General features: G+C 40.0%; 1 protein-coding gene across 1 annotated transcript; it reads right to left on the bottom strand.

Annotated features, from left to right (window-relative positions):
* Window positions 1-7: 7 nt before the first annotated feature.
* Window positions 8-13,157, bottom strand: MSH6 (mutS homolog 6). Its single transcript, XM_009894814.1, is given in 10 exon segments — window positions 8-89; window positions 355-554; window positions 742-896; window positions 1,384-1,473; window positions 3,719-3,836; window positions 4,464-4,729; window positions 6,106-6,724; window positions 6,726-8,651; window positions 10,094-10,275; window positions 12,965-13,157. Coding segments are annotated over 10 exon segments (3,798 nt in total). The 5' UTR covers window positions 13,125-13,157.
* Between the last annotated feature and the right edge of the window lie 677 nt (window positions 13,158-13,834).

Here is a 13,834-nt window from a genome sequence, read left to right as displayed (position 1 = left end):
TCTGTTCTTAAAGATGGTTGATCATTGTGGTAAGTTTCTGAACAGCATTTGCATCACTTGTTGCACCATCCACCACCAGGCACAGATACCTAAGGGAAATAATGAAGTCAGCTTTACCAGACGAGCACAGTGACCCAAGGCTTAAAATACTGCATTACTCATCGTGTCTGCCCTCTTGCTGTCAGACTTTAGTACTTCCCTCCCTCGCTGCTTGGGAAGTACATTTGATAGTCACAAAAATAGTTTTAACTTCCCCCTCTGCTGTGAGACTATGAGCAAAAACCACTGCCCAAACTTTAAAATGGATGCCTACTAAGCAACATGCAACTTCAAAATGGAAAACCAAGGCCTTACCTAAATACTCTCAGTGAAATGGTTATTTTTTCAAACTCTTTTGCTTTTCTGTGCCCCTTCTGAATAACCTCCTCTGGAATATTAGCAAGTCTTGCTGCATTGAAGCCATAGCTCTTTGGACATGCTCCTTCAATGAACTTATACAGGAATGTAATTGTTTCCTGGCTTGGGTCTTCACTCTCGTTTTCAACCATACATGCCTAGAAAGAGTAAGTTTACAAGTCAGTGTATGGAATACTTACCTACGGACTAATAAATGCATGAAACATCACTTCCTTTTCTTAGAACACCTCTGTGACTCTGGGCAGAAGAGTGCAGAAAAGCATGCACAGCACAAGATCTGCCACAAGAAAAAATGCTGTACCTGTGCATGACACTGACACGTACCATGTGGCCAAGCCGCACTGCCATGTTGTGGGAATAATCCTCTACCAGCGAATGGTAGTGTGTGGAGAACAGAGTCCGACACTTGATTTTCTCTGCAAGTTCTTTCACAACCGCACTCGCTATAGCTGTTCCATCAAAAGTAGCTGTGCCTCTGCCTGGAGAAATAGAAAAGCAAAGCCAAATGCAGTGCATTGTTTGCCATGTATCGATTCATATTCTCAGTTTTCTCCCTCCTTGCTGTGTGGAAGATGTAGTGACAGCCACCAGGATCAGAGTGAGGTGACCTGAGTATCTGCCCCATAACAATCACACTGTCTTCTGCACTGCAGAAAAAGACATTCTGCTCTCTTGAGACTTGCTGCTGGTTTGCTCAAGGTTTGCTGCAAGTAACTCTACAAAGGGAAGCAGGAAAACAGAGCTAGACATAGACTATTAAATGCTGGGGGGTGAAGGGTGTTGGATTAGTTTCCGGGGCACCTAAAAATACGTGTTTTAAAGAGATTTAAATAGATACTGACCAGTTAAACAGTAGCAACATTAAGATAAAGTTACCCCTGTGTAGTTGGTTGCCATTTAGACAGCCCAACAGCTAGTCTTTAATCTTAGATTTAATTTCCATCTACTAAAAAATAGACTAATTACCTAGTTCATCCACAAGAACAAGGGAATGCTCTGTTGCATGCTGGAGAATGCTGGAAGTCTCACTCAATTCAACAAAGAAGGTACTTTCACCTTTAAAAGAAACAAGAGCCATGAAGTATTAGTCAAAGATCTGAAAAGCACAACTAAAACCCCATTTAATCTGCACTCAGTCAAGCTAAAATGAAGCTTGATGGTAAACTGAACAAAAACAAAGCTTTTTTCCAGCATGAAAATGGTGGGGTTCCATTTGCCAGAAAAAGCAGGTTTTGGTTCATTAAGAGTACATGCATGGGCACAAGTATAATCTATTGAGTAAATAAGTTTTAAGCCACCTTATCTGTCTACTTTTAACATCACTGGACAAAAAGAGGGGCACAAAGGATGCAAGATGGGGAGAATCTTTTGCCCCTTCTTGCTCTTAAATGCACAAGGCAGGCCTAAGGTGTGTGGCTTTTCAGGGTGAAAAAGCACCCTGAAAAATCTTAAAAAAAAGACTAAGGGACTAGACTAATTGGTTCGGTTGTTGATGTCATAAGATAATGAATTACTCAGATAATTAAGGCTGTACTTGTATGTACTTCACTTGAGTGAAGTATGATAAAAGAAATATACTGCTGCTAAGGACTGAACATCTTATCAGAGTTCCAGCAACCCAGATAATATGAGGCCTGAAATTTAGACCTGAACTTGTTTTTTAGCAGATTACAAGCAGAAGGACACAATTCAGACCCTTACACACAATAAATCCACATGTGTGAAGTCCACATTCACTAGTTTTTCATAGACCAGCCACTGGCGAGTGACAGATGCTCTCACCAACTTCTCTCTTCACAGAGGGTTCATTCCAAATAATCACACACAGCAGCAATTAATGTAATTTCAGAGCAGGCAGGTATTTACTTCCCATACTCATGCTGCATGAGCACTGCTGTGCTCTAACACAAGTTTTTCAACATGAATTATTAAGCAGTGTCCAACAATCCTGATTTTCTGCAGTTATTTACAGAAATTTCCAGGATTTAATGTACTTTTAACAGTGTTAAGGAATAACTATTTATTCACTTTAAAAAATAAACCCCTAAATTACATAAGCAATTTACAAATGATATTACTTAAAATTTACTTCATACAAGTCCTGTTGACATCCATTACAAAATCACTGCCAGGGAACAACTGTTGCTGTGCTTTCACTTCTACACAGTATGGAAACTAATGTGTCAAAAACATATCAAAGCTAGTTCTGCTGTGCAGCGCTCAGCCTCACGAATTGAAATGTTAAAACATTTGTGCACATATTTGGAAGAGAAAAGAATAGCTTTCAGTTGATAAAAAAAAGTTGAAAATGCTACAGTTTTCTTGACCACCTCTCTCTTGCAGAAAGGGCATTTTTCATTTCTACCATAAGTACTTAAGTAGTCTTCCATCAAGATTTTTTTGTAGTGAAATTAAACAAAATGAAAATAGCTGGGCAAAGAAAGCCTTAGTAAAATTCTCTAGCTGCAAAGAAAAGCCTTGATTTGGGGAAGCGTAAATATTTTTTTTAATTAAGAACTCAGAATGATTCGTTTCCAAATTCCTTATGTGCAACAAGTTCAGTAGGCTTAACTCCTTTCATATTCACTGACCCACATTTTTCAGCAGAAAGATCACAGAAAATCTGCGCCTTCCTTAAATGAACTGTGATACTACCCTTCTTACCACAAAAAATACTTTTTCTAGCCCCGTGACAATTTGCCTACCACCACAGGCAGACTTTCCCATTCCAGTTGTTGCACCATCCTCCACTTCTGTCTTCCTCTCCATTGAACAGACAGAATACTCACAAGAATTGTCAACTACTGCTTCCAAGGAGGAAGCCCACCTCTCTCCATTGTCTGGAGAAATCGGATTTCAGACATAAGGCAGGCATTCTGATTGAAACAAGGGACCTCTGGTCCTTGCGAGAAGGTACAAAAACAACTCCTCTACAACAGCTGTCCTATTCCAGAACACTTAGAAAAAGGTATCTGTGTAAGTAGAACACAATCAACTGTATAATATCGAGAAAGATATTTCTCAGACATGCATCCAGCTGGGAGGCAGGCTTTTAATATTAAAAAAAAAAAAATCATTAAAAAGTGATCCTATGTGTCTGTCAAAAGTAATGGAGGACAAGCATATAAAATAAATCGAGCATAACTACAATCCTTTTTCTACTCTGAACAAGGAGAGAAAACAGCTCAGCTCTCCCTGAAAGAATCAACAGAACACCCTTTTCCAACCTGCCACTCAGAGCAAGAAAAGAAACTCACTCAGTGGCAAAAGCACTTTGGACAGCTGGATTTCAGAAACTCACCTGACATAATTCTGTCTGAGGCGCCAAGCCTCGTAAATACTCTGTCAATCGGCGAAAGCCTGCAGACTTCAGCAGGTACGTAGCATCCCACTTGAGCCATTATAACCAGGAGACCAGCCTGCAGAACAAACATTAAAATATTTAGATTTTTACTATGTGCTTGGAGCTTCAGTTCCACACACAAAATGAGGGAATAAAACTGTATTTCCCCTAAAACAAAGACTAGAGTACATAAAGCTTCCTACTGTTTTAACAGCTCCAGGCAGCAGCATCATAATCTCCAAGTAGGACTAAGCTACTCTGAAAGCTTTCAAAACACAAGTTATCACAGCGAGCAGTGTTTATAAAGCAAACTCCCTGTTGCTTTCCCAGTTGCCACTGAGCTCTATTTTCATCTTGTTCAACCTGCCAAAGTGTCTTTTGCCAGATGATGCCAAGTCCTAGATAAGGCCAATTGAAAAAGATAAAAGATAGTTTATCTTTTTTCCCAACCATCTCTCATAAGAGAAACAAAACTTATTCCTTGCTGAAGTAAGGGAAAGTAGAAAATCTACTATCTGAACATGGGCATTTTCTACCAGCTTATATTTTGTCTTTACAGTGTAATTGCTGTACTGTGCTGCACACCCTGAAGACCACTGCTGGGACCTCCTTTGACATTTATAAACAGTCAGGTCATGCAATTCCGTTATGCAAAACACAGAGGTAGTCTGGAACATTTGATCTCATGTAGATAGTCAATCACCTGTCTCATGAGCGTAGATTTGCCACCCATATTCGGGCCAGTTACTAACACACAGGAAGCTTCACTACTGCTGTCTTCATCTTTGCTGCCTATCACGATGTCATTAGGAATAAAATCATCCCCAAAGAAAGTTTTTGTAATGCATGGATGGCGTGAGTTTTTAAGTTCCAGGAAGGGAGGAGCACTATCCACAGGCAGTAGAATTACAGGTCGGCACAGTGGTCCATCACCATCTTGACTGTAGTTAGCAAGGGACATCAAGACATCTATAAGATTAAGAGAAATTCCAGTAAGTGCTTTCATCTTTCTGTCTTTATTCACTGGAATGCATTTACTCATCGAACAGCATTTTTGTAAACACAATTTTCCATTTCTGTTCCATTTTCCTGTTAAGGAAAACACCCAAGAAGTACTCCAGAAGAACAAGTAAAAGGTGGGGATATTCACAATGTCCTTCCTCATTCCTTCCATATTTCTACTAATGTCAGATTAAAAATCCTCCCCTCTAGTTTTTAGTTTAGTCTTTAAAAAACACATCATTTCAATTCAAAAGCTATTTTTTTAACGTACGTGTATAAAATATTATTTTCTTGCATTGGTTTTTAATCTGGAACAAGATAAGTAAAGAGGAAATCAGCTTCTGTGACACTGAATTATTTTAAGACTCATAATACTGCTTGAAAGTTGCCAGAATAAATTTCTATAAACATTAAAATTCTGTGTGCCTAGCAGAAAGCAGCTGCACAACTTCCCCTCAATTAGCCTAGCTCTAAGGTTCTAAAAGCTGATTACCTACAAAATGAGACCACGTTATATTATTTTTGAGACTTTATGTACACATATTACAGCTGAGCTTGAAAGCTGTCTCCCTCTCTACTGAAAATTAATTCAGTACTTGCCCTGGTACTGTGGTGTAGCTCATGTGACTGCTTCCCAGCCCACTCGGAGAATACGTTCCTAGACAACACTGACTGCCCGCCCGCCCGTCCTCCCTTTTCTGCCCATGGCATTCAGAGAGCTTTCATTTTTCCCTGGAACAAAGACATCCCAGGCTGCCTCATGGTAGCAGAAAATTCACAGTACAACACAACGCCAGTCCTGAGAAGGGAATACAGAAGACTTCCACAAATCTTCCTTAAATTTCTGGGGTAGAAGTCTTCCTACTAGACTACATTCTTCAACGCAATGACAATGATCATCTTTTTATTTTTAAAGGCTGCTGAGAAAGCAGCCTACTCAGATGGAAAGGAGATGACTAGCACATTAGATTTTTATACCCCATCTGCATCACTGCCTACATTTAATAAGAAGCTACTAATCCATACACGAGATTCCTAGGAGCAGTGAGAAACCCACCAGGCTACACTGAGCTGTGAGAAATACTCAGCAGCACACCTACAATCACACCACAGGAATGAAGTGCGAGCTTGCAAACATCAAGACCCAGCAACTGCACTGCCATTTACTGACAGGAAGGAAACAGGTGATCACTGTTAATTACCAATGCTGTAATCACAATCAGAGTTTTTAAAATACAAATTCAGAGCTGGCAACAAGCCTTTTTTGCTTATCCAGATCAGATTTCATCATTTACTATACAAGAGTATTTTTACTATATGTCAAAATGAAGAAAACCTCTTACCTAACACAGCAATGCATTCCACCGCTGTCTGCCAGTCTTTGCTATTTTGATCGAAGTTGTAAAACAAACGCCTCATGCAGTCTTTTAGCGCTGCATCTCTGCGCTCTTCAGCATTAACCATTGCAGCCAGCATCTTCTCAATCTCCTTGGTCCAGTAACGTTTATATCCCTTCCTGGTTGACTTCAACTCGTACTCCTCAGGCAAATTACGTGATATTGCACTTTCCGGTATTTCCATTTGATATCGGTTTTTTCCTGCCCCCCAGTACAGCATGGATTTGAATCCAAGCAGTTTGCGTTGCTTATCCAGGTACTTGTGGAGATCTTCCTCAACAGATTTAATATCCTGTAGTGCTTTATCATAATCGGGGTCAAAACCCGCCTTCGGAGTAATCACTCCTGTCTTTCGAGCCTGGTTATGATCAAAAGCAGTATCCCATCTTTTAAGCTCTCCGCTCAAGTCTGGGAAGCGGCCATTTGGATTTTTGGCTTTGCGGGTGACTAGCTGCTTAAGGACTTTAGATTTGAAGTCACTGGCAATTTCTTCCATGACATCGACAATTTCATTCATTACTTTAAACCCCTCCAGTGCAGACAAAAAGTCAGCAATTTTTTTTTTTGCTGTATTTGATTTCTTCGTAAAAGATGGCCCTGCTGTCAGGATGGTTCTGACTTTTAAGTGGCGATCCAATACTGTGAATTTTGCTGAGCAGCCTTTCAAGGTCAGGAAGTTTCTTCAGGTGCTCACTAACTTCTGACATTTTATCTGGCACTGCCAGAAGGTCCTCAACAGCATCTAAACGATCGTTGATGGATTTAGGATTACAAAGTGGAGCACAGAGCCACTGTTTCAGGAGTCGCTTCCCAAATGGCGTACAACAAGAATCAATCCTTTCCAACAAAGTACCTTCTGTGGTTCCATTGGTTCCATTCTGCAGGACTTCCAAGTTCATCAGGGTGACTCCATCCAGCACCATCCGCTGGTCAGTTTTGGCAAAGAAACTACTTGAACTCGTAGTTTTTGCAGTATCAATATCCACAGGGACATACTCCTCGAAGTTTGCCAGCGATAACAGCTCCTGATCAATCAGACATTTTTTGAGATAGAAGACACATCCCCCAAGAGCTGACAAAGCTAATTCACTGTTTTCACCAGGAGTTAATCCCAGCGAGTCACTCTCTGAAGTCAGAGATTTGATTACAGAGGGTAGAGAACATCCGTTTTCAGAGTTCTGTTTTTCCTTGAAATATCCTTCTTCGAGAAGGACTTTTAGTGTTTTAGATGCATTCCAGAACTGGGAACCAGAGATCAGCCCTTCCTGAATGCAAGAAACAAGTGAGCCCTTCAGTATCTTCTGTGTGTCCACAGACAGGTTCCCCTTCTCATACAGTACCTGCACAGGAGTGTAATGCGCTACTAAAGTCCTAAACCTCGAACAGTGCCGGTCATCTGAGAACTGGCCTACATAAAACTTCCCCACTGATGTGTCAACAAAGCAGACCCCATAAACACGTTGTCCAGAGGAGTCTTCTTTTTCCTTAACGCACAGAAGATATTTGTTATGGTTCTCAGAGGGATCACAGTCTAGAACACTGTAAGTCTGTGTTCCTTTAGTGATAATTCTGCATATTTCTCTGCGTACAACCTTGTCAAATTTCGTTGGGTGGGCCATTGACTTGTAGCGCGTTTCCATCATTTCAGGAGTTTCTGTTTGCTCAACACGGGCTACCTTGTAGCCTTTCTGCACTAGAACATCAGAGAATCTGCCAAATGCAGTTTCTGGAAAACCAGAATGGGCCCAAGTACCTTTCATAAAGATGAGGCCCAACTCATTTACACCAGTGACTGCATCCATATGATACAACTCATAGAATTTTCCAACTTTGTAGAAAATCACAGCATCAAAGTTTTGACTTTTCAGCTGCCACCACCTCCGCATTCCTGGCGTACACTTGTTGAGATAGTCCTCAGGTACATACAGCGTACATGGGTCATAATCAGGGTCACTCTGCCGTTTCCTGTGCGCATCCTTCTTTTTCCCTTCCTGCAGCCAATCAAGCTTCTCATGCTCCCATACTGCGAAGCCACTGATGCCTCCACTGCAAGCATTTGCTTGAGATTCAAAACTGTCAGGTGCTGCAAATGATGTCAACTTAGACTTGGCTTCTAAAGAAACTGTTGCTGCTCTTTTGGGTGTTTCAGAGCGGTCATTTTCTAAGCTACTCCTTTTAGCAGGCTTGTTTATCTCTCTTCTCTTTCGTTTAGAAGGGACTTTTATGGGACTCTCTGCAACACTCTCTGCATCTGTCTCTGTGTCAGTAGATTCATTTTCATCCACACCGCTACTAGCTTCCTCGCTGCTTGCTGCTTCTTTCACATCAGGCTTGAACTCTACATCAGAGCCATCGTGATCACTATCAGAGTCCAACACTCTTCTTCTTTTGGCTTTTATCACACTTTCCCTGTTCATTACTCGCTTATTACTCTTCACATCTTCCTCACTATTGCAGTCATCACTGTTGCCTGATGCACTGTCACTCATCTGCTGGAAAAAGAAATTATTTTACCTATAAAAAATTCTGGATACAAAATAAAGTATTGCTGCTGCAAAAAGAAGTGCAAAAGTATGCCATAATGCAGTAGCTACAATACTTCAAGCAAGAGATAGTAGAGCCACAGCCAATTCCATTTACCTTCAGAGAATTTAATTTTTTTCTGGATATCAAACTGCTACTGACCAGTGGCATAATTCCTCCTCTTTGCATTCTTTACAGCCTCATTCATTGCTTTGCATAAGCAATGCTGATGAACAAAACATTTAAACTGGACAAAAGGCATATGGTATATGAAATTCAGCACAAAGGGAAAGCACCTCCATAAGCTAACTCTATGCTGTAATTTTTTCTACAGACCTATATCAGAAATGTGATTGGGTTTTGCATCCTTTCAGTACTAGCCTATGTGAGTTTTGCCCATGATTATTTTTTTTTTTTAAACCACCTACTTCCACCTACAAACATACTACCTTATAGTAACCTGCAAGGTCATTGTGCATGTCTAGGAGAAAGAAAAGAAACTCCATTGTTAGCCTTTTCAGCTCAAAACTTCATGAACTCCAGCGCCAGTGCTGCAGAAAAACAGCAGTGGAGAGACTGTAATGAGTACAAAGCTGCAGTGCCCACTGCACTGTTGCCACGAACATCAACACAATGCTTGGAGTGGCACCTGTCCCTCAGGGCAATGTCACACTGGAGAAAGATGGGCCACGCTGACAGGAAAAACACTATCCCATTGACAGTTTCCTCATACCACTCCTTCCCAAAGGTGGTGGTACTGAAATAATATTTGAATCATTCACAATACAACATGAATACAACACCATAAAAGGTCTCTTTTTAGTCACCCCACCAACAGATTGGTGTTAACAGTACAAGAATTTGTATTTTAGTGCTACGCTACAAGATGAGGGCAGGCTCCAAAAATCCAATTTAATGCCTTAAGATGAATACTCAAAAAGTTAGAAAATTCTACATTATGACAAATTAAAACTTCAGATTGAACTTAAAGGAACTTGGAATATGAATATCAGATACGGAAGATAAAAAGATGCACCAATAAAAAAAGCGCTTTAGGAGTGAGAAAGTGGGTCACCTGGGTTACCCAGGGAGTAATCAATGAAGAGAGCTTAGAGAAGTTAAGTAACTTCTGAGGTCAGTCCTTACCATACAGAACACCAAAGAGGTATCAGACTTGTCTTTCCAACTAGAAAAGGGGAGAGACCAGCGTATGACCTGACAACACAGCAGCAGTACAAAAAAAAAAAAAAAAAAAAAGACATATGGAGACATATTCATGCATGATTAAAGAGCAGATAAGCTGTGATTACTGTACCAGAGAATTGCAGGATATTCCATGCTTAGTTCAAAGTGACAACTTACAAGTTCTAGCACTATTTCTGAAAATTATAGCAAGTAAGAAAAATTTTACCTCCATTTCCTCTTCTTCCTCCTCCTCCTCCTCTGTGTCTGAAGGTTCACTGCATACTGCCAGTTCAAGCCGCTTAGTTTTATCTTTACTCATTGCATCGTCTGCTAGCACCATTGCTCTTTTAATTTCAGGCTTTGTGCTATAAAACATACCTCCCTTCAGTGTCTCCCCATCTGATGAACCTGTAAAACCACAAATAATTTGTCAGAATTTGAAGTTAGTCTAGCATTTAGCCAGTCCTTTAGTTAGTGTTCATACTTCATTTTTAAATGTATTCAGACAACTAGTATAATTAACATTCCATGTTGTTACCAGTCTTTCCCACCACATCTTAAATATAGCAACCCATCACTCATTCAGCCTGATTGATAAACTACCCCTAGAGAAAGTTTAAACACTTACAAACGTACACGAACACTTGAAGATTGCTTCTATTTCTGTAACTCATTACGACATCTGAGTACTTCTAAGCTAAGCTGTTAACACCCTCACACTAGCTATAGTTACTACTGAAAAGCAACGCTTTATACTAGCAGTGCAGCAGACCTGACCGAGACCACACAGCTATTTTAGCAATGGTAGGCAAGTTCAACCATAAAGTTACCTTCAAGTTATGGGTATCAGTCATCTATGACAGACCTCTTGGCTAAAGCTCTGCTGGCCATTCAAACTGCTCCTCTAGGTGCAGCAAGGTATCCTGATCCAACACCAACATTAGCCAGGTTAGCCGATCATTAATCACACTGGCAATTTACCCTGACACTGCAGGGTATCAAGCAAAGCCTACTATTAATAACTGCACTGTTCCCTCATCCTCTTTCATATCCCTTGAGCACCACAGTTCCTCCTTCCACTACCTGGTACATAAACACAAAAACAAAGCCAACCAGCCTGCAGACTGATTTCCGAGATTCATCTCAATGCCATGCTGAGAAAGTAAATGGTATATCTAACGTATTCTATATTCAACTTGGGGAAAGAAAGACGGGGGATGCAAGAGTACGCTATAGATGGGGAAGGGCGACTCCTTTTTCTGCTCCTCTAACTTTAGCTGGCTGCATATGACAGTAGGATCTGCTCAAACGGGTCCTTACACCCGCTCTTGTGAATCCCTTCATACACTGTCATTAACTGGAGCTTCAGCTCTCAGTCAATGGTAGACAAAAGGCAGCTGGCTCGTAGGAGGCCAACTATCTCAGAAATAAGCCAAACAGAATTGTTTCTCACAGACATTTCTCTGAGATGGCAGTAGTAAAACATGGAGTTACAAGTAGCTGCTTCCACAGCATAAATGCAACACATTAACAAACCAGATCTCCATTTTAGTTTTGCAAATGCAGTGAGACAATCTAAAAATATTTCGCATTGAATATTTACAACTTAACAATGGCAGGAGAAAAATCTCATCATATAATTTAACTGCATGTTCAAGTGTGCAACACCTGCATATTCACTTCACCCACTTCCACGTAACTCCACTTCTTGCACGCCCAACTGGCAGAAGTCTAACCCCGTGCTGTCTATATTTATTCGGTTACAAACAATAAAACAACGTAAGAAACCACTCTGTTTTCTTGCCCGAAGACTCCAACACTCTTACTTTGTATACAAAGATGCTTTTTGCCTGAATTTAAAAGCAAAGCATGTATTTTAAATATTTTTACTCTGTTCTGCATTCACTACGTTTCTTGTAGACAAACCAGTGTTCCTGTGCTTAAATGTTTTGAATGCTTATTTTTCCTCAATTTTCTTTTGGTAAACAGATCAATTCTCCATACTTGTATTTGCTTCTAAGTGCAACAGCAAGCTGTTAAAATATATTTGATTCTTTTAAAATACCTTCAGGCAAGATACATATAAACCATGGACTAATTCACTTGTGTTAAATTATGGTAACATTTATAGTAGTAACATTACCATTTTAATTTAAAACTAAATATGGCTTAAGTGCAGTACATTTAAATATAAACAAGCCAAAAAAAGATGACTACATGATCATGAGATGGAACTCTGACTTGTAAAAAGGAAAAAACTGTTTAAATTCAGTTGTTTCACTGACATCATAGGCAAATCCTATATTGTATCAAAAATACTGTATTACACCCAAAGTACTTGTCTGACTAATGAGACAGTTTACAGCCAATGATTTACAGTTTTCAGCAACAGTAAAACTATAAAACAAAGGGGTAGATAGGTCACGATTATTAACAATGTGAGACTTACTATGAAAAATGTTTTAATTCTTGTTTAGTTTGATTTTCATTAGTTAACTAAGTCATTTCTTCAAGATGACAAACACCAACTCTAACTACAAGCACAACCCTAACAAACCCTCTGAATTCTAAATATATATATTAATTAACAGAACTGTACTGTATTGTTTAAAAGAAATAGCACCACAGTAGAATTAATTTTAGTTACCTAATATCCTGTGCCTAGTCTTTTGCTTTTGGACAAGCTGCAGTTTCCAAATAGCTGCTTAAAAACTGGGTTTGACATTCCTAGTATTTTAAGGATTTCATGGCTAAATGTTGAAATAGTGGATTTATCTTTTTAGATCTTTTTTATATTGATGGGAAAAATATGGGGAAAAAACTTTAAAACATAAGCAAGTTTTAAGTTTGTGTTCTAATCTAATAAACAAGAGCTTAGTGTTTTACGTTTAAAGAACTGTATAACCACAACTGCACCTGTAACACTCAAAAACTTGCTTTCTCCAACTTACAAAGTACAAAACATGCTTTCCAGTCAATACTAATCTTTGTTTTGCCACTCTTTCTCTATGGAGAATACCATACCCTATACTCTATGCCTCGTTTTCCAAAACAAGTGGCATATTTCCATTTTAAGAGTTTTATTTATATCTCTTACCTTTATATGGCCTCAGATATTTTATACTGACCCAGCCCCTTGTAGGGCTGTCATCAAAAAACTGCACGTGGACACGAGTGGATTTTCCTTTTCCTCTGACTATTGTTCTTTCAGTCGGATGGTTGTATATGAGACACGGCCACCAAGGATAACCTTCCATCTTGGCCCAGACCAAGTCACCAGGTGAATACTCACAGGAGACACTGTAAAGACAACAGATGTGTAATTTAAGGAATATAAACATTTAAAACAGCTCTCTTCATAAACATAACTGCGCACTGCTTCTGAGCAGCTCATACACTGAAGGGGAAGGCTCTTAGGTGGTGCGAACTAGATTATACAGTCCTTCTATATGACTATTTATATCACTCTTGACTTTTCCGATTTGCTCCTCCAGGTTCTACTGGACCCCCACACTGATAAGAGTTCACAGTCACAGAATTCTGGCTGAGGTCGGAAGGGGTCTTGGAGGTCACCTTGTCTGACCTCCCCTGCTCAAGCGGGGCCACCTAGAGCCACGTATAACTGGAGTCTTAGGGGATTTCTGAAGGGAAAGGGGAGAGAATAACTGGGTCCAGCCAGGCATTAACTGAAAGAAAAAGACTGCAGGCTACATATTATGAATTGTCAGCCTACATAACTACGGCAAGTTTTCCTGTAGAGACTAATTCTCAACAGGCACCTAAAGGGAATGCGTAAGAGATTTCAAAAAAAACCCTCAAGCTACTAAAAAATTAATGAATAAATAAAAACTCCGTCTCCACTGCAGAGCACCTGATGCAGCTTTTACTTCCTCCCTCCTTTCCCCCCCGAGGTTTCAGCCCACCCACTGCTATACTCCGCTGCTGATGGCTGCGGGTTTTTCTGTCG

This window comes from Charadrius vociferus, unplaced genomic scaffold (assembly GCF_000708025.1).
Source record: "Charadrius vociferus isolate BGI_N301 unplaced genomic scaffold, ASM70802v2 scaffold411, whole genome shotgun sequence".
Taxonomy (NCBI): Eukaryota; Metazoa; Chordata; class Aves; order Charadriiformes; family Charadriidae; genus Charadrius; species Charadrius vociferus.
Note: the sequence above shows the minus strand (reverse complement) of the source record. Positions and strands in the feature narration are given on the sequence as shown.